The sequence below is a fragment of the Kwoniella dejecticola genome, chromosome 6, assembly GCF_000512565.2.
Source record: "Kwoniella dejecticola CBS 10117 chromosome 6, complete sequence".
Lineage (NCBI taxonomy): Eukaryota > Fungi > Basidiomycota > Tremellomycetes > Tremellales > Cryptococcaceae > Kwoniella > Kwoniella dejecticola.
Window position 1 is genome coordinate 2,064,498 of NC_089306.1, and position 20,182 is coordinate 2,084,679.

General features: G+C 48.7%; 7 protein-coding genes across 7 annotated transcripts; 3 read left to right on the forward strand and 4 right to left on the reverse strand.

Annotated features, from left to right (window-relative positions):
* Positions 1 to 203: 203 nt before the first annotated feature.
* I303_105635 (uncharacterized protein) lies at positions 204 to 2,460 on the reverse strand (the record flags this gene model as incomplete). The annotated part of the gene is made up of 11 exons (XM_065969206.1): positions 204 to 418; positions 473 to 594; positions 670 to 727; positions 784 to 980; positions 1,039 to 1,096; positions 1,156 to 1,186; positions 1,247 to 1,275; positions 1,348 to 1,700; positions 1,770 to 1,868; positions 1,924 to 2,125; positions 2,181 to 2,460. 11 exons carry the CDS (start codon positions 2,458 to 2,460, stop codon positions 204 to 206), a joined length of 1,644 nt encoding a protein of 547 aa, XP_065825278.1.
* Positions 2,461 to 3,337: 877 nt separating this feature from the next.
* On the reverse strand, positions 3,338 to 5,539 carry I303_105636 (uncharacterized protein; the record flags this gene model as incomplete). The annotated part of the gene is made up of 10 exons (XM_018408215.1): positions 3,338 to 3,540; positions 3,602 to 3,691; positions 3,753 to 3,842; positions 3,897 to 4,093; positions 4,141 to 4,198; positions 4,255 to 4,730; positions 4,818 to 4,916; positions 4,977 to 5,080; positions 5,133 to 5,230; positions 5,284 to 5,539. 10 exons carry the CDS (start codon positions 5,537 to 5,539, stop codon positions 3,338 to 3,340), a joined length of 1,671 nt encoding a protein of 556 aa, XP_018261906.1.
* A 930-nt stretch (positions 5,540 to 6,469) lies between these two features.
* Positions 6,470 to 7,739, forward strand: I303_105637 (uncharacterized protein; the record flags this gene model as incomplete). Its single annotated transcript, XM_065969207.1, has 5 exons — positions 6,470 to 6,604; positions 6,660 to 6,930; positions 6,977 to 7,113; positions 7,170 to 7,446; positions 7,519 to 7,739. 5 exons carry the CDS (start codon positions 6,470 to 6,472, stop codon positions 7,737 to 7,739), a joined length of 1,041 nt encoding a protein of 346 aa, XP_065825279.1.
* A 1,618-nt stretch (positions 7,740 to 9,357) lies between these two features.
* I303_105638 (uncharacterized protein) lies at positions 9,358 to 10,796 on the reverse strand (the record flags this gene model as incomplete). The annotated part of the gene is made up of 4 exons (XM_018408213.1): positions 9,358 to 10,077; positions 10,129 to 10,263; positions 10,333 to 10,511; positions 10,583 to 10,796. The coding sequence occupies 4 exons, from the start codon at positions 10,794 to 10,796 to the stop codon at positions 9,358 to 9,360; spliced, it is 1,248 nt and encodes a 415-aa protein (XP_018261904.1).
* A 420-nt stretch (positions 10,797 to 11,216) lies between these two features.
* On the reverse strand, positions 11,217 to 11,543 carry I303_105639 (uncharacterized protein; the record flags this gene model as incomplete). Its single annotated transcript, XM_018408212.1, has 1 exon — positions 11,217 to 11,543. One exon carries the CDS (start codon positions 11,541 to 11,543, stop codon positions 11,217 to 11,219), a length of 327 nt encoding a protein of 108 aa, XP_018261903.1.
* Positions 11,544 to 12,623: 1,080 nt separating this feature from the next.
* On the forward strand, positions 12,624 to 17,231 carry I303_105640 (uncharacterized protein; the record flags this gene model as incomplete). Its single annotated transcript, XM_018408211.1, has 11 exons — positions 12,624 to 13,436; positions 13,497 to 14,299; positions 14,363 to 14,606; positions 14,666 to 14,983; positions 15,051 to 15,386; positions 15,449 to 15,671; positions 15,732 to 15,854; positions 15,911 to 16,287; positions 16,367 to 16,601; positions 16,657 to 17,033; positions 17,091 to 17,231. The coding sequence occupies 11 exons, from the start codon at positions 12,624 to 12,626 to the stop codon at positions 17,229 to 17,231; spliced, it is 3,990 nt and encodes a 1,329-aa protein (XP_018261902.1).
* A 337-nt stretch (positions 17,232 to 17,568) lies between these two features.
* I303_105641 (uncharacterized protein) lies at positions 17,569 to 19,484 on the forward strand (the record flags this gene model as incomplete). Its single annotated transcript, XM_018408210.1, has 4 exons — positions 17,569 to 17,772; positions 18,080 to 18,465; positions 18,515 to 18,991; positions 19,052 to 19,484. 4 exons carry the CDS (start codon positions 17,569 to 17,571, stop codon positions 19,482 to 19,484), a joined length of 1,500 nt encoding a protein of 499 aa, XP_018261901.1.
* Between the last annotated feature and the right edge of the window lie 698 nt (positions 19,485 to 20,182).

Sequence of the window (20,182 nt, forward strand, 5' to 3'; positions counted from 1 at the left end):
ACGGCCGACGAAACAAAATCGGATCTGCATAGCTAATTCTGAAGGACAATTCGTACAAAAACGATAACAGACTTTTGCTTGTTTTTCAATCCTAGCGATCCATTGTTCCGTGTGGACGGAAGCATTTTCAACCACGATGAACTCAGAAGACAGATAGCGGACAAGCCTATGTCGCTGTCACCATACAACTGGGCCGAAATGGCTCAAGCTGGACCTGGCTGCGCGTGAACTTGCTCTGCCTCTCTTTCCCTCTTATACCGTTCATTTGCTGCCTTTGCGATCGCGAAACTCTCTTTCTTGGGATTTTTAGCTTCGAAGATATGATCCAGGTCTTCGAGTGACAGGCGCTTCGTTTCCACCGCGAACAGGTACACAACGACGACGCCCACCGCATCCCATGCGCAGAAAATCAAGTATGCTGGAAGAAACATCAGCACATTTGGTTCGCAAGTAGGGGAACAGTGACGCTCACTCTTCCATCGTATGTGTTCGAGAGCGCTTGGCAAAGCAAAAGTATTGATGAGGTTACACGCTGCACCTAACCAAGTCTGTAAAGCAATCCCTCGAGCTCGATTCTCGTGTTTAAGGGATTCACTATTGAAGGCAACCAAAAAGGATTCCGTCAGGCTAATAGAGAGAAACATAGTGCGAAAATTAGACGAGACGCACCTCGGGTACAGGCCTTGAAGCGGTGTCATGCCGAAACTGTAACAGACCATGAATAGATCTGGGGCGACTGTCAGCTAATCACAGGATATTATAATGACTGAGATGTATACTCACATATAAAAGTGATGCCCGCGTTAGCTCGAGCGGTGCTCTGTACTCCTCCATCACTCAGTAGTCCGGCTGCCAGTGCCATCCCGATCATACAGGATGTGACCGCAAATAATAGCAATTTTCGTCGACCAACAAAGTCCGTAAGCCAAGTACCCGTGAGTGCACCAGCGAAGGAGGTGACTGAATTGACGAAATTAAGTCTAAAAAGTGCTGTCAGTCTCGACTTTTCCGTTGAGGTTTGGATTCGATTCGGCTCACACCCTCTGCCTGTCAGGACTGTCAATACCTGCCTGGTGCAAAAGTACGGGCAGGAAGTCTAGTTAAAATCTCATCAGCCTTCTCCCTTCAAGGTATTACAAACACGACCCCACTCACACGTAATCAAATCGTTTCCAGACAGCGATCCCTATATCGCGATGATAGCGCACATACCGAAACGGTATTTGTTTGATCTTCCACGGAAGACTTGTCGGAAATCCCAGAATCGTCTGTCGGCTATGTGTGAAATGAGCAAGAATTAGTCCAAGCCTCTCGCAAAGATAGACTTCCGTTCGAATGGAGACACACCTCCTACAGACAGATTTTCCTCAAATTCCCCTAGCTGAAGAAGCACGATTGGTGAATTGATATCGTTATCCCTGGAATGGAACTTTGCCAATACATTCGCAGCTTCCTCAGTTTTCCCGTGGGTATACAGCCATCTCGGTGATTCAGGCAGCAGAAGGATGAATACGAAGTTGATCAGAGCTGGGACAGCCTGGATCATCAGAGGACCTCTCCAGCTCCAGTCATTCATCTTTCTGCCAAGTGGGATCGCGAGACCCGAAGCTAATAGCTGACCGACGTAGTAAAAGGAATTTTGCAGACCCAACCATCGCCCTCTCGTTTGTGGAGCAGAGATCTCCGCCATGTAGGCTTTGCTGCGATGATAAATCATACAATGCATCAGCAGACCTGGAACGCAATCGGAATCAACCTAGTGAACTCACGCCGATGATGCAGCCAAAGTGCAGCCCAATCCGGTGAAGAGTCTTCCCCAAATGAACATCTGGAAGCTCCTGGCTTGTGAAGTCAACATGGCTCCAAGGCTACGGTTGTCAAATTAGCGCAACATATCGCAAAATAAACCTTGACACCACGCACATCAAGATACCGTGCCCTGTCATCATACTTGCCCTTCTACCAATCTTGTCCGGAAGGTAGGCTGTTGGGAAGAAGGCCAAGACTTGACCAACCGAGTACATCCCAAAGACTATGCCTGTACCAGTAGTCGCTTCGGATAAACCGAAGTAGTGTTGCCATTGGGTAAGAGAGTTGACAGCTCCCATCACAGTACCATCAAATCCTGGGGATCTGTTCTCAGTAACTTGCAAGCCAAATTAGCCTACCGATTGACTCACCTGCGTCCCCGCCACACATCAGAACCACAAGCATCATGAGTACGAAATGTACCATCCTCCACGACCATGGCGGAATACCCGGATCCGCGGTCAATGCCATTTTCATCGCGGTGACTCGATCTTCGGCAGTCATATCCCCTACGAAGGGTGGTTTAACGACATCATCGCGCTCGTGAACTTCGTTCACATCTTGACTGTGTTCGATACCATGTATGTTCTTGTCGTCTTTCCCAACCGGCGCAATGTCGACCTCTTCTAGGTTCTGTACTTGATGTGACATCGTGTATCTGCCAGATTTCACAAAACAATGAGATCCGTATAGATCGTGAGCCGCAGAATAATCCGACATGCGACCTTTGTTCTTGGCTTTTATAGATCATATCGATATGACTGCTAAAAATAACTTATCTACCCCACTCGCAGATCTCCGAAATGGCTATAATCTAACCCCACTCCAAGACGATCACATGATAAGCTTACCCCCCTGGTATAGGCGGGGAGCCTCTCCCAAAGCATGAGCAGAGCTTTGCAAGGGTAGACTCCTTATCCGGCTGCGGATCACAGCCACCCCCACTCTTTCACGGCTGAAAGTCAAGGCATATCACGGTAAGTCTGGGAATACAGTCGAGCCGTTATCTAAGCAAGGTTGCAAGGTGGGGGGCCCTTCCTAACCGGTGTAACGGATCTCGGTGTCACAGGGGCCCGGCATGACTTGGGGGCCACTTATGTTTATAACGACTAAGTCCCTCTAGAACCCTAGCACGTCCCAGGGATGCGGACCTTTCATTTGCCCATCGAGTCTACACTCTCCGTCTAAGTGCAAGCGTACGGGCAAATTGGCTCATTCTAGGGGAATAGATCCCCACATTTGGTTGTTGCGTAATGTGAACAGGCTATAAGTCTATAAATAACCCTCAATACAGCGTGTCTTCCCGATACCAGCAGCTGCAATGCGATACATAAGGGTCAAACTCAGAAGGTGCATACTGACAACTCCTCTGATTCCAAACATGCTTCAAAAGTAGGGACAGGTCTGTTGAACACCTAAAACAGAGACTACAAATTCAGATAGATATAAGCAGACACCAAGAATCACCGCTGACCGCCACTTTGATGTCGATGTCCTGACACCACCATTCAACCAGCAACACTTCCCCTTACAGTCCATTGAGTCTCTCAGCCTCCTTCTCCCTCTTGTACCTCTCGTTAGCTGCTTTCGCAAGAGCGAAACTCTCCTTCTTGGGGTTCTTCGCTTCGAAGATGTGGTCAAGATCCTCAAGCGATAGTCGTTTGGTTTCGACAGCGAACAGATAGATAACAACCACACCGACAAAATCGACAGCAAAGAAGATCAGATAAGCTGTTCAAGCGTGAGAGTCAGTTCGCAGATCCGAAAAGCGAGTGGACGGTCTTCGACTTACTCTTCCATCGTAGGGCTTTGAGGGCAGAAGGGATAGCAAAGGTATTGATGAGATTGCAAGCGGCTCCGAGCCACGTCTGAAGAGCGATACCTATGGAAAAAATCAGGCGCCTCAGCACAAGTAAACGGAAGGAAGCGGCAAATTGACTGACCCTTTGCTCTATTCTCCATGCTCAAGTTCTCCGCCACATAAAGACCTTGCAGTGGAGTGATACCGAAACTATATCCGACCATGAAGAGGACTGTGACCAGTAGAAGATCAGCACTACTCATCGGTATAAACATGGCTGACTTACAGATGAAAGTGATTCCCGCGTTTGCTCGAGTCGCAGTCTGCGCTCCAGCAGGTGATAGAAGACCAGCAGCCAGGGCCATACCGACCATACAAGAGGTGATACCGGAAAGAAGCAAAGGTCGTCTACCCATATAATCGGTTAAAGCGGTCCCAGCCAAAGCACCTCCGAAAGACGTCAGGGAGTTTGCGAAGTTTAGTCTGCGAGCGATATTAGCGAAATATCTTCAATGGTCGGAAAGACTTACACTCGTTGTCGATCAGGACTGGTGATGCCAGCTTGTTCAAGGAGAACAGGAAGGAAGTCTACATGTAATGGTCAGTATACTGCTAAGCCTCTACGAAAGAATCGATATGCTCACACGAAATCAAAGCATTACCGGCCCAAGCACCCCAGATTGCGATGATGGCACACATTCCGAATCTGTATCTGTTGGCCCTGGTCCTGAACAACGCTCTGAAGTCCCACCATCTCTTGTCGGCTCCTCCAGCTACGAGATTTTCTTCGAATTCACCCAGCTGAAGCAATACCATGGGGGAGTTGACATCGTTATCTCGAGAGTGTAGTTTGGCCAACACTCTTCCAGCTTGTTCGTCCCGACCATTGATGAATAGCCATCGGGGTGATTCGGGGAGGAACATCACAAAGGCGAAGTTGATGAAGGCCGGAGCGGCTTGTAGGAGAAGGGGAGCTCGCCAAGACCAGTTGCTGGCTTTTCTACCGAGGGGAATGGATACACCGGAAGCCATGAGCTGACCAACGTAGTAGAACGAGTTGAGTAAACCCATGTAACGCCCTCGAGAGTGGGGTGGAGTGATTTCAGACATGTACGATTTACTGATAGCGCCCACAGCATCAGCGACACGTTGTTTCATGGAGTCTCTGCAGTTTACTGGATGTGAGATGAGCGAGAAGAACGCTCACGCGGAAGAAGCAGCCAAAGTACAGCCTAAACCAGTGAACATTCTTCCCCAGATGAACATTTGGAAATTGTGGGCTTGCGAAGTGAGCAGAGCCCCGAAGCTGAAATATGGCTGATATCAGCGCAAATTGCTGACATATTCAAGATGAACCGAGACATACATCAAAGTCAAGTTACCGATTGTCATACCCCATCGACGACCGATCTTGTCGGGCAGATAAGCCGCAGGGAAGAAAGCCAAAGTTTGACCGACAGAATACATTCCCTATCGTTTTCACGCTCAGCTGATGACGCTGAACCGCTCAACAAGGACTCACAAAGACGATACCGGTAGATCCACTTGCGGATGACAAACCGAAGTAGCCTTGCCATTGCTTCATACTATTCACAGCACCCATAACCGTACCGTCAAAGCCTAAGTGCTAGAGATCAGCCGTCGCCCAACGATAGACATCACTTTGGACACACCTGCATCTCCTCCGCACATGAGTACGACCATGACAGTAAAGACCCACTGCGCCATTCTCCAGCTTCCCATAGGAATGCCAGGATCGGCAGCTCGGGCAAGCTTGAGCGCAGTATGTCTATCCTCTGCAGTCATCGCTGCGACCCCTCCAGGTTTGACAATGTTGTTGTCGATCTCGTTAACATCGTGATGTTCAGCGAGGACATGTTTGTCATCTTCGATCGGGTGGATCTCATCCGCGTGTGTAGGGTTGGACATCTTGAATCCGGTCGACTGAGGTTGTTGAGGGGACTTGGAAAGATGGGGGAGATATCGAGTCGGTACATACGTTATATATGATATATGATAATTCAATAAAACTGACTTATCCGCAGACGACTTGTTTCCCCACTTTGTATATCTTCGTCAAGTGATAAGCTTACTCTACTACATATCCGGAGTGATCAGAGCAGATAAAGAGTGGGGGATCGCTGAGTGTATCGGGGAAGGACGATGTTGAAATCAGCTCCGTGGGGTGTTGTCGATTGTCGCGCTGTGAGACGCGTTCCCCACTCTGTAGACGGGACTGGTATATCGCGGAAGCATGATTGGGCGTCAGAACATCTGGTGTAGCAGAGGGGAATGAGCGTAAGGGGACAGCAGTACAAGGAGAAGTTGCAAAATGGCTCAAGGCAAGAAGAGGGGATCTCGGGGCAACTTTAGCGCGATCTTACAGCTTAATGAAATGGATACCACTCGAAGCCCAAAGGAGGCGCGTGAGAAAAGCAGGAACGTTATGTTTATTTGTTTTATGCAACTTTAAACCTGTTCTTATTCTCCTCTTCCCCTTCACCACACGGCGTTCTCCTCGATCTGCAGGGTCAAGAACGGGCAATTTGTTTGGGACCAACCGGCAATCCGAACAAACGGGGGTGGAGGAGCGTTGGATAACCTTGATAAGTCATGTGATGTTTCGACCACCGTTATACTTCTGCCGTTCCACTAAGCCGTGCTTCAAAGCCGAAGATGTCAATCTACCAAGTAACGGCGGTTATATCGACTCTAGCCTTCCCCACTTGGACCTTGGGATGACGTGAAGAGTGGGGAAAGCGATAACGATGGTCTGAATACTTAAATAATGCAGAGTTCTGAGTGATAAGAGACTTCAACACAACTTATTCGGCCTCATTTCGATAATCGCAAGTGAACATGGTGCAAACACTCACACAAACTCTACTGACCGGTGCTCATCCTCCCGAGGAATTGCAAAGGGGCACCCTCAAGCTTCGAGGCTCGCATACTATCCCCAACTCAACACATCATCCCGATCTGGATACCAAAGGGGTGAGCGTCGGTTCTTCCACAGTAGCGGACTGAGCTGATATACAGCTATGAACAGTATCAAGTAGTCAAAGGTGTCGTACCTCGGGAAAAAGCAGCCGAATATGTCGACCGTATCTACAAATGGCTCGAATCGTTTGGTACAGGTTTCAAAGCGGATGACAAGTCAACTTGGCATATCGACCAGCTTCCCGCATTTCACCGTGGAGGTCTGTATAACCGGTATGGAGTAGGACACGAGCAGTTTGTATGGGATATCAGAGGGGAAGAAGCTCTGATCAATGAGTTTGTCAAGATCTGGGGCACTGCGGAGTTGTTGGTTTCTTTTGGTAAGTCCCGGTCCGTCAGTCGCAATACTGTCTTGCTGATGACAAGAGCGGACAGATGGTATCAACGTTACCCTACCTCTCCCAGCGGAAGAATTAGCCGGACAACGAAGTGCTCCTTGGCCGCATGTCGATCAAAGTCCCAATAGAAGGTACAAGCATTGCGTTCAGGGTATCATGAATCTGGTATGTACTCTGGAAATCAGCTGCTTTATCCATGAATCATGCTGACGCTCGTGTAGGAACAAAACGGACCGCAAGATGGTGGTCTACGAGTACTCGAGGGTTCCATTCAATACTACAACGAGTTCTTCGAAGCTTTCAAGCACGAGATGCCGGAAGAAGGCTGGACTTGGCGAGATGCCGCATGGTACAAGGATTATCACCTTCAGTGGTTCTTCGACAGGGGCTGCAAATGGGTCAAAGTCGAAGCTGATCCGGGAGATCTGATCTTATGGGATTCAAGAACGATCCATTATGGTGCTTTGGCCGAAGGTGATCGACCTAGAATAGCTACTTGTGAGTGAGAAACAGCTCAGCGTAATACAATGATGATCTTAATTTAGCTGATCACAACGCACACGAATTCAGACGTATGCTATAAACCCGTTTCGGACTTGCAACCCGAGATGAAAGAAGTGCGCAAGATCGCCGCCGAGCAGTACATCTCGACGACGCATGATCCACTCATGTTCAGGATGACGGGAAGTAAGATCGATGCGCAAGCCATGGAGAATGAAAGGCAAGAACCGCTTGTCAAGCCTGTACTGACCGACAGGATGCAGCAATTAGCGGGGTTGAAAGATTATTAGTCATGCGCATGCATGCATGGAGGAGCGGCGATGCATAGAGTGATCGGTCCAAATGTAGATTATGCATTAGAATTCTAGTCTCTATGCTGGACAGCGAGTCAGCCGAAGTACAATCAGAATCGAATGCGTTGTCTGCCAAAGCATTGAAAGAAGACTCGGGAATGCTATGACAGACGTGCGGTGTTGTGTTGAGTGTGTCTGAGTACCGATTATCTTCTCGCTGTAGCTTGTTCGGTTGCAAGCGAATAGAGGGTTAGCACGAAGAAAGGAGGTCGTGTCACGTTTGTTGCTCTTTGAACAGTTGTCGCTTGTATGATACAAAGGATAGTAGGCAGAACGCTATGTAGCCGAGGACGTCTTGTCATATTTTCTGAAAGGATCTTCGTTGTGAGAGTAAGGCTGATTGCAATTACATTATCGGAAGTGAATCCAGATGCAATTGATCGATAGATTGACAATGTACGACATGCACTAGAAGGCATGATGATTTGCTATGTCGTCACACAGGTTACCAGATGGACAGACTTACGTTCTGCTGATTTAGCAGACCGTGGTCTGCGAGTTCGAGACCTGACATACCGCTTTTAGCGTCATTATCTCCGAAGGCCAATGCGCAATCTAGCCTCTGTCTTGAAGTCATCCAGCAGTTCTGAAGGCGATGATCTGCTAGTCTTCCTCTCATTCGAAGACAATGGCCGATCACTGACTAAGCTCGGTTCAACCTGGGTGAATGAAGAGGTATAAATAAGTCGGGTAAAGAGTCTCGATGTCAGAACGCTTGTTCACAAGCAAACTTTCTCACTCATATTCACACTCAAGCAATAGCCATCTGACCATGTCTGCCGCCTCTACAGCATCCACCGAGTCAGTTTTCACGTCGAGCTGTATAACGGAACAAAGCCTCACTGGTGCACGCTCAAGTCGCTGTTATTCTCGATCGTTTGGCAGCGTTCGATTTCAGGAGTGGGACGGTAGCGCGACTCAGGTATCATGGATCTCGGAACAGCTCAAAAAGAGAGGGGTTGAAGACCCTTCGTGAGATGTTCTAGTACAATACTTGGTTCACGCATCTCGGACTGACTTCGCCATGTCCAATCTACCTTAGGAGTCGGGCGTCCCGATTGAGCACTAATTACCCAACAGGGCTCGGGGACACCGTGGAGCAAGCGTATACATTCGCTTACTCCGCTACCCCAAATGCCCTGGCAGATGCTCACGCAGCTGCAGCAGGTAGCGCCACGAGTTCATCCACTCAGACTCAGTAGGCAGCTTGTTGCCCTCACACCGGGCATCCAAGATGGCTCGGGCACGATAGATGGAGGCTCCGGTTGAAGATCGTATCAATATACACGCACATATGAAAGGAGATGAATGCTGTTGCTAGCTGGTGATGATTCTTGTTCGGCAGTCTGCATATACTGGTATCATCTCAACATGTATCATGGGACCATACATAGAAAATACACCTCGATTTGGTATCGGGAATCAAAGTCTGAAACGAAAAATCAAAAGCGAAGAAAGGTTTTTCTTTAAAGGAAAAAGGAAGATTACTATAATCGTGTATCAATAAAATTACATATGGACAGCCACTTGTCCTCATGAAAAATCATCACCATTATCACCCTCGAAGATGTGGTTGTTGTTGAAACATCTGATGATGGTGCATGTTCATGTAACCCGGATGACCTGGATGTCCGGGATGTTGTTGATGCTGATGTTGGTGTTGGTGTTGCGGCGGAGGGTAGTAAGGGTATCCTTCCGGTCCAGGATGTTGAGGTGGAGGTTGGTAATATTGTTGAGGCTGAGCGTGATGTGGGTTCGGACTCAATCCACCTTGACCTCCTTGATACTCTGGTGGAACGTGGAATCCTGCCGACAAAGGTGAATGAAGGTTAGGATCTATCATTCCACCCGACGAGGGATGCGGGTTGTGCGGTGAAGCTTGTCTGTGGATATCCGGGATCTGAGGGACAGGTGGTATGTCCAATTCAGGTAAGACGGGTTGCTGTTGAGCGGCAGAAGCTTGTCTCTTCTTCGAGGGTAATCTCTTCTTGGGTCGAGCCGCTACTGGTGTTCCTTGACCGATACTTGCCGCTGCATCAGCCTGAGCTTGAGCGTGTGCTTGTTGAGCTTGACTCTGAGACGCGGCAGATTGAGGGTGATTGGACGCATGTTCGTCGGAGACTGCTTGAGCGGAAGCTGCCATTGCGGCGGAGGCTGCGGCTGTGAGCTTGTGCGGTCGAATGGCCAAGCCACCATTCTTGGCTTTGGTAGGTGCTACTGGACCTCCGAGGGGTTGACCATCGGGACCGAAGCCGTCGGGAGCGTTGAGGCATGCCTAAGTACACGGTCAGCTGACGGTTTATGTGAGCAAAGCAGCTTAACTCACTTGGATCAGGTTCTTTCCCTCTGCCTTCTGCACAAGTGGCTGAAGCTTGGTTGTGGTGAAGGTGTATACCAGTCCTGTCTCGGACACGACAAGGAGTAACACTTGGGTACCGGTAAGGATAGATAATTCGTAGGCCTACAATACCGAATGATAATGAGCTAAAACCCTCTGCTGTTTCAAATAAAAGAAAGAATGCTTGCTCACCTTCTTCATGATACCCGCCTTCCTCTTGGAGAAAGTGATGTGCCTTCGCGACTTGTCGTTGATGTACTCGATCTTGATCTTCCTTCTACTTGGTTCACCATCCTTTTCTACGTATGTGAATCCACTTGGTCCCGCTTCTCCGCTTCGCGCTCTCTTTCCCGATGGTCCCTCAGTGACATCTATGTTGAGATGCGGGTCAGCTGTGGGCGTTCGAGTATGCAAGTATTGAGCAAGTGGATATAAGGCTCACCTCCATCGTCCTCATCCTCGTCATCGCCATCCAAACCAGTCTCAGCCTGGAACATATCATCGACACTGGTGACATCGTTGATTCCACTGGCACTGGTTGGAGGTTGGGGGGTGAGTTGGTTGGTGGCAGGAGTGGCGATACCTGTGTCCAGCAATGCCCGAAAGTATGACCATGATTGATAATCAGAGGGATGGGGGTGGGGATGTGGGATCATCGATGTCAAGGTGGTTCACGGAGACAGGGCGGTGGCGAGAGGTCGAGATAGCGGTGTGTTTGGTGCATTGGTCCAAGGTGAAATAGATGAATAAGATGAAAATAGAGGTAAAAGTGGAACGAGAGAAAGTATATGATTGGGTTTATAATTTAGCAGAATAAGATGGATTGATGTGAACGATGGGTAGTCGACCAGGTACGTGATCGGAAGCCAAAGAAGCATACGCATCGAGTTAAGGCGTGTGAGAGTAGCGGCGAAGAGGTGATGTACGATGGATGTCGTGGTGATGGTAGAATGTTAGTCGGAAGGATACACACCGGGAATAAGAAGGGATCAACGTAATTGAATTGGAGTAGCGAGGAATGTAAACAATCAGCTCATGTTCTTTGATATAAGCATGCTGACAAGAGCAGTCGGCCATCAGGCGGATAGATCAAAGGAAGCGAAAGGAGGGTGCTTACCGAGAATACCATCCTTGACTTCATCTTGATCATCATGATCATCATTGTGATTGGTGAAGTCTCTCATGTCGACTCCGACACCTTCTGCACCTCCGAAATCGTGGATCATATTCAGATCCAAGTCTTGTTCGTCTTTGCCATCGGTGATGTAGTCTTCCATCGTGATCGATACGCTCCTGGGTGTATGCGTCGAGGTAGGAGTTGGAGGAGCTAAGGTAGCGGAGAATGTAGGTGTGAGTCTGGGAGCGAAGGGATCGGTGGGTGATTGAGTGTTTGAGGGGTCCATATACGCGTCTTATATGACTCGATTCTGCGTGTCGGTATCGCTGAAGCGGTAGATGACCTGGTGATGATTCACAGGCGGTCAAGATGAGGCGCGGTAGATGGGATTGAGAAGAAGCTGTGGGGTGAGATGATTATAGGTGATGGTTGATAGCGTGAGAGAGGATCAAGGTGTCGTTAGCGTGTTCCCTAGTGATCCATGAGATGAAAGATGATCACGCCGATGAAAGCAATGGTAATATACACAGGTGAGATGAATGATGGGGAACGGGTGATTGTTTGTTTGTTTGGTTCCAACTTTATTCTTCTCGTCATCATTATCATCATGGACACGAGATCTCATCGACAAGAAGGGATGATGTAAACAACGCGTCCATCGTCCATCCGTCTCATCATTCATTTCCTCAATCGACGGTAGGTATGCATGATGCAGGTGTGTCACCCATCACTTCATCGACAGTAATGATGGTGATGACACTGATGATGAGGAGGTGGGGTGAAGGTGGGGGGGATGTTATTGTTGTTTGTGGTTTCTTCTTTGGGTATCTTTCCTCTTTGGGTTGGGTTGTTGATCAATCGAATCATCCCTTTTTACCCGTACCCTTTTATAATTGACATTCCCACCGCACGGACAAAACAGAGACAGACTGCGAGATATGCACCAAGAAGGGAAAGAAATCACTCACGTCGTTGAATGTTATGTAGGATGATGATGATGATGATGATGATGAGATGGATGCTTATGATAACGATGAGAGGGGGATGAGGGTTGTTTATTTGTATTTTGTATGGTGATATGGTGAATGGCTTGAATCGTATCAACCTTAACACCACCATAGCAATCACTCCGAATATTACCGAAAGAGGCAGTCCATACACAGCCACACGACTGACACATGGCTGTCCTCTATTCTGACTCACGTGACTTGCCCTTCTGACGAGATTTTGACAAGTTGTTCATGCCCGCAAGCAACATTGTATATATACATGTTAATATTATTGACTTCATCACACCTCAAAGACAACTCCGTGCTCTTCATTTTATTCCTAGACGCAGGAAGACTCATTGTGGAAGAATCTCACGATGGCTTCCTCCTCTGAGTCAGCGTCCTTCGCTATAGCGTTAGCCAATGTCAGACGATTGACATCTTCAGCACTTCCACATCAATCAAAACCAGCCCAACTGTTAGTAGCGATAGAATCGACTATATCCTCGACACTTGGCAACACAGATCTGCCTCACTCTTCGACAGCATATTTTGCCTCTTTGCAGCAAGTCCTGGAGAAAGCCGTCAACGATGAGGTGCCTGCGACATCAAACAACGATGAAGAGATGGCAGAGACAGAAAACATGGGTCAAGGTGCTCTGATACCAGCTATATTATACCTCCTGGCTATTGTCATTCCGGAAACTCCAAGCTCAGTCGTCCTTTCCAAGATCAGTATCATACTAGAGAACATCTTGCCATTATACGATACTTCGCTCGAACATCCTCCTGCTCTCAGATCGCTCCTTCAAGTCACCTCTTTCCTCTTACTCGTTCCTTCATCCGCCCAGCTCAACTCTTCTCCATTGATGAAAAAGGCATGGAACTACCTGTTAGAACTCAACTTGGATCCTCGACCGAAAGTCAGACACATAGCTCAGGAAGGAATACGCAAAAGCCTCACGACACCTATACCACCGAAATTGCAAGCAGGTAATCATCCATACCTGCCCCGAGCGCGAGAATGGGTCATAACAATTCTGCAAGAAGAAGTCAAGACAGGTGGAGCTTCTGCCAACAATAAGGGTGGGAAGAAAGCTAGGTTCGCGGATGGAGAAGACAGCGAAGGGAAAAGAGCGATTTGGGTGATCCAAGGCTTGAGGGGATGGGTAGCTGTTTGGGGTGACGAGGTGAGTCCTGAATCGTTATTGTATCTGCGGACTCCAAGCTGACAACGTTCTACTATCTAGCAACTATCCCCTCTTTGTGGCTTACTCTTGTCGCTTCCACCTCTACCACACCTCACGATACAGATCTATTCCCTTCTCGCCCACTTGCTCTCCCCGCCGCCTGCCGACGCTGCCTCGCCAACTCCCTCGATCCTCACCAATTTGCCTACCATCCTCGACTCGCTCTTGTCATCACCTCCTGCCATGTCAGACACACCCACATATCTCAGCGCAATCACCTCTGCACTCATCAAAATGTCATTGCAGGACCCGTTGTCACTCAATACGTATCTACCTAAAGCGTTTAACCTGATTTTCCACAATATCCTCTTATCCTCCAACACCCCTTCGTCAGTATGCACATCTGCTGCGGAGGCGATCGGATCGCAAGGTATCCTTAGGTACTGTATAACAGATGAAGCTATCTTAGCTACGCTGTCCTACGTCAGAAACGGATCAAATGTGCCAGGTGCCAGGAAGAAAACGAAGACGCCTTTCCTGTATCGATTGATCACATCTCTGACAGAATCGTTGAACACCCATGCTCTCAAAACACCTCACCTCTTTCAGATACTGGTCGCCCTGATATCCAGATTGCGATTGAGGGTTCTACCCGGACAACAAGCTGAAACTGACCCATCGGGAAGAGGTCAGACCGCTGCGGAGGAGCTATTGATGGGATTGATCCAGGAAGTGGGAGATCTCAGACATCAACGTGGTTTCGAGGACAAGGATGGAGTGGATCAAGTAGTGGGGATGGCTATAGAAGTGATTGGGGTACCAGTCGTGCTGGAAAGGCTGCCTCTGAACATCGAACCTGATGCGTGAGTGATTGAAGGGGAATCAAGATTCAGATTAAACGTATCCTGACATGCACGGTATTGTAGATCTGGCGTACCTCCTCATCCCGGACGGGCTCACCTACTACCACTGATCCGAGCTCGTACCACCAACGACCAATTATCTTTCTTCGCTACTTACTTTAGACCATTGTCTGAGCGTCTGTTCGAGAAGAAGGTCTCGGCTGAAGATGGAGGTCGAGCGGCCGAAGCCAAGGTGTGGGAGACTGTTGTTTCCCAGATTTGGGACTGTTGGAGTGGATTTTGTGAGATGCCCAGGGATCTCAAGCAAGTGCGTGGTGATTCTATTTTGACGTATGACGATTACAGCTTACATGATATTCATCTTAGGGTCTTACCACACCTTTCCTGTCGCTACTCACCTCCCTACTCTACACGCAACCTCTGCTCCTACCATCCCTTCTTCGAGGCTTGTCTCAACTCGTATCTTCTACTCAGCGCCTAGCCAACTCTTCATCTCCGCCTGAGGAGCTGCGTAAACAGTTTGGTCTAGATCAGACATCCGCGAAGGAGGATATGGAGTTCCTGAAAACTTTAGCAAAGGACATGGTGTCAGTTCTGCTCAATGTGTTCAGTAAATTGCCCAGGGAGTCAAGGGGTATGGTCGGAGAGGTAATTGGATTGTGGGTAGGTATAATGACGGAGAAGGTGAGTCCCACATCCACTTAGTGGAATCTCCTCTCATACTCTTTACCTGACACGACATCGCTTCCAGGACATCATCGAGACATATAATACAGTTACTACACATCTCTCCACCAACCTGCATACTACCCAGCCACCGTCCGAAGGAGCGTCCCCCATTTCGCATACCATGTTAGACCTCTTGATCATCTTCGTGCCTCATCTCCCGCCTGCACAATCTCAGGCCCTTTTCACCGCCGCTTCGCAGGGAACGATGCTTGAGCACAAGGATGCTACCGTTCAGAAGAAGGCGTATAGGTTGTTGAAGAGACTGTTGGAAGCTGGCAAGTTGAATAAAGGTTTGGAAGGAGAGTTTGTCAAGAAGTTGAGCGAGGCTGGAGGAGGGGTTGGTCCAGGTGCTCAGCGAGTGAGTCTGCTCTTGCGATATCTCGGTAGGTGTCATGTTGACCTCTTGTCTCACTTCACCAGGACCGACTCCAACTCCTCTCGGCCCTTGTCGAATCTTTACCCAACGATTCTTTACACATCATTCCTGAGCTCTTGTCCGAAGCCGTGCTCGGTACAAAAGAAGTCAACGAACGAGCGCGAGACGCTGGATTTGATTTATTGGTGGTCATGGGGAAGAAGATGGCTAGCGGAGGCAGCGTCAAAGTGACCCTTGAGGATGATGAGGAGAATATGGGACAGCCTTGTGAGTTTGAGCCGTTGATGATCGGCCTAATGATTGGCTGACGGATCATCATCCCGGCAGCGACTGTTCAAGCCAATGCCGAGGAGTACATCACCATGGTCGCTGCCGGTCTGACCGGCACTACGCCGCACATGATCAGTGCTAGTATCAACGCGTTGTCGAGACTGTTGTTCGAGTTCAAGGGTGAGTGCGTATTACCTTGTCACATAGACCTCGCTGATTCAAGCTCTTCCATTCAGATGATGTCTCGCCAAACACCCTCTCGGAACTCCTGTCGACATTGATCGTATTCCTCCAATCCAAGAACCGAGAGATCGTCAAATCGGCTCTCGGTTTCGCAAAGGTTTCGATCGTATCGTTACCCATTGAAGCTCTTCAACCGCACGTTGGCCAGCTTGTCCCAGCCCTTCTTGGCTGGGTGCACGACCACAAGAATCACTTCAAGTCGAAGACGATACATATCTTCGAAAGACTAATAAGGAGGTTTGGCTTCGATGAAGTGTACCGATGTGCTTCTGAGCTGCCTGAAGAGAGGAAAGTGTTGAATAACATCAAAAAGAGGAAGGATAGAGCTAAGAAGAGAAAGGCTGGCAAGGAAGAAGGCGATGAGGAGCAGGTGAGTACGATATGCTGCATTATCGGATAGTTGGAAACTTTCCCCTCAACGCTGGACTAATCTATCGATATGATCATAGACGTCCCGTCCTTCATCTGGAAATGCCTTTGATGATATTCTCTACAACTCCGATTCAGATCTTTCTGACGATGGAGAAGACGATGATCAGCCTGCTCAGAGTCAGAAAGGTAGAAAAGGTCAACAGCAAGCCAAGAAGGGTAAACTGACCAACGAGCGGGACAATAGATATATCAGGAATGAAGGGGATGAGCCTATGGACTTGCTTTCGAGGGGTATCGCTGGTGGAGTAGCATGTGAGTCTGATGTTGACAAGATGTATGAGTGGGAGCTGATGACCGTTGTCTTCAGCTCGAGACCCATCCGCTCAAAAAGCTCGTCGACAGCCCGGACAGGATGCCGCTCACTTCCAGACCGACAAGACCGGCAAGATGGTCATCGCTGAAGACTCTGATTCCGACAACGGTGCTGGACCTTCTCGAGCGATGGAAGGAAACGCTTTCATGAGTAGAAACGATGCCGATGGTTTCAAGAGGGATTCGAGGGGAAACATGAAGTTCAACAGGAATACCAAGCAAACCAGGGAAGAAGAGAGGAACGAGTTGAACATGATGATCGATGAAGAGGGTGACAAGCATCTCGAAAGGGGTAACGGGAAAGAGAAGAAGCTGGAGGAAAGGCGGAAGAAGAGGAAGGCTATGGGTCTTGGTGAGGAGTTCAAGGCGAAGGTGAGTCGACTGAATCGAGTTGAGTGGGAATAACAGCTGATGATCCACGGATGATAGCGGGCCGGCGGTGATATCAAACGTGTCGGTGGACCTGATCCTTATTCCTATGTCTCGCTGGGACAAGCCGGAAGCAGGAAACAAGCGAAAGGTGGACAAAAGCTTAACTTGACTAACAAGAAGAAGGGCTCGAGGCGATGATTCATGTCCTGTATAATTATTTGTGTATGCATTGATGATATGGCTTTGAGCTGGTCTTTTTGTTGCTTTCTGATCGCATACATTATGTCATCATGATCCGCTCATGAGCCTCACAAGCACGACAAGGAGAACAAAGCCGGCTCATCTTCCGGATCCGGTGCCAAACACTCAACGAAACCATCCACATCTCGCAAAGGCAAATCATCAGTAACGGACAGACTCCCTCTTTCACCAATCCACGGGAACCTTCCCAATGTTGCTTCTTCGTCAACATCCGCATCCATTCACCGTACACCATCATACCCCACAGTATCCACAACGCTCAAGCACATCTTCGATGGACAGACGATCGTTGACGTCCATTGAAGCCGCATATACAGTGATTATTGGTGTACAAGCTCTGGTGGTTGAGGGGACGAATCGACTGGAAACGAGTGGAGAAGAAGGGAAACAGCTGGCGAAGCAATGGAAACATGGAAAGGAGACATATGGTCGATACGTGAAGAGTTTACAGAAGAACATAGATGACCGGAAGATGCTGGTGAGTAATCATCTCTCGTCATCTTGTCATCCCACCATCCCATCTCCATTTGCGCTTCTGCTCACGTCGTCACTCATCTATCAATTCAGTTCGTGATCCATCCGTCATCCAACCACCATTCCCCTCATTCACCGATCCATCCGCCTATACATCCGGCTATGGAATCATCAATCGTTTACGTTATCGACCCTTCACCGCCGCGTTTCACACCCAATTCCTACATCACATGCATACCCGGTCCTCCTTTCCTATGCTGCATTCGTCTTCCACATGCATATAGCATCACTTGCTGACGAATTCTTCGTAGCATAATCCCGAGGTTGATTCCGAAGTCGTGATGAAGATGCTCATCCAGGAGAAGACAACCGAAGTCACGTCAGATGTGGCTGCAATCTTCCAAGATACGGCTTTGCCAAGCTCAATTGAAGACATCCTTGTGGCAGAGATCGAGGAATGTTATGCGCTCCTGGAAGATTTCATCAGGGAGGAGACTCAGGAGCATCTTCGAGCAACCCGTACCCTCCGAGAAGACGAGAACGTTTTTCAGTGGAAGAGGACGATATGTCGACATGGCAAAACCCCTTTGGTTCCTGCCGCCGGCGACGCGGTGCGCTTCACAACCCAGCTACTCCATGATATGGCCGACATCATGAGAACTCCGAGCCTTTCGAAGGCATCCTTGGGCTCATTTCGGTGAGTGTCCCCTATTCTTGTGAAGATACAAGCTGACTTGGAGTTGCAGTGGTCTAAGATACATTTCAAATGATCAACCTTACCCGCTCACCACTCCACGAGCCATGCTCTTCCTATCCCTCAAACCAGATGCACTCGTGCATATGATCGTCGTAAAGCTTAAGAGGACGAATCTACTTAACGGTCACTCGCGGTCCGGCACTATCCTTTGCACGGCAGAAACATCCACGCGCGGTAAAGAGCGACTCCTTGGCTCGCACGATTCAACTTTCTTGCCTAGGCTGGCTATCAAGCGAAAGGCTCTGGCTGACTACGAGGAAGCTGCGAAGATCGAAGCGACTATCGAAGGCACATACGTTAAGGATGGAGCGGTGGACTTGGATTCTATACGCGAAGATATCCTCAGTCAAGTAGATGCAGCCCTGAGCGAGATTGTCGATGATCCTAGGCTGGATCAGAAGTTTAGATATGTACTGAACGCTCAGATGGTTGTGGGTAACCGCCAAGAGGCGATCTCTAGTTCGCAGTGAGTTCAGCGCTTCTCCGCGTCAATCACGTCAATTACACGGCTAATCACGCCGTGCAGCTACTCTGCCGACCTAATGATTGATCTGATCATGATTGCCCGCTATTACGGGGCTTTCGCCAAGAAGATCCTCCCAGACCGGCCCTATTCGTTCATAAGGAACGTGGTCCGAACAATGGAGATGCTTGCCAGTGCATCGATGGTTTCAACAAGACCCGACGTGTATGGACTCATTGCCGCTGCCTTCTTATACGATCGAATGGAAATCCTTCTGATCAAAGCGAATGGAAGCGCAGACTCGTATTTCCAGTTTCGTATCTTTGAACATCTATGGAAGGTCCTCTCCCCCATCTTTATCTGCTCCACAATCGCATTCCACGACGTGAAGACTAGTGGTGACTACTGGATGGAGCGTGTCAAGAGCATAAGGAAGGCGTGTAGAGACACCGGTGTGAGTCAGCCAGAAGATTTCGAGTATTTCGCTGACACATAGCGAAGTATTTGTGTGACAATCAGGATTGTCGGAGCCTACTGGATTGGAGAGCTCTGACCAGCGATGAGTACAAGAAGATAGGTACGAAAGCGAGGGAGACAAGGAATGGCTCGCCTCTGTACGTTTACAATTGCTGTGAACGATCGCATACTAATCATTGTTCATAGCTTTCGTCAGGCAATGAGAGACATGGGAGGCGAAGTAAGAAGATCGGAGTGGCCTTGCCCAGACCTGATACATCGATATGGGGACGACACAAGGGTGCACGCTTCTGCCGTATGGGTCTTACGAATGATACACAGGCTATGTCGTTATCTATACGGCAAGGCCGGTAATGGATGAATCATTTTCCACTCAATCGTCCTTCTTTTCTGTTGTGGTGTAGTTACTTGACTTCGTTTGTAGCAACATCCTCACACAATTGTATCCGGCTCAGTATCATTTGTTCTCAGGTTAGAGCATCATGTATCCCATGGCGAATTGTCGATATCAATCACTGAACTGATTACCAACTAATCACAGAACAGGGAGTCTGCAGCGAAGTACCAGCGCGCAGGGAGGTCAAGGATAGATCTATCATCAGTACCATCTGCAATTCGATTTCCTTTCGTAAATCTCTCTCTCTGCTGCCAACCAAAACAGTCTAGAGTATTACTTGGTAGCGCTCATGTGTAGCATCCTCATGAGTCGTTGAGGAA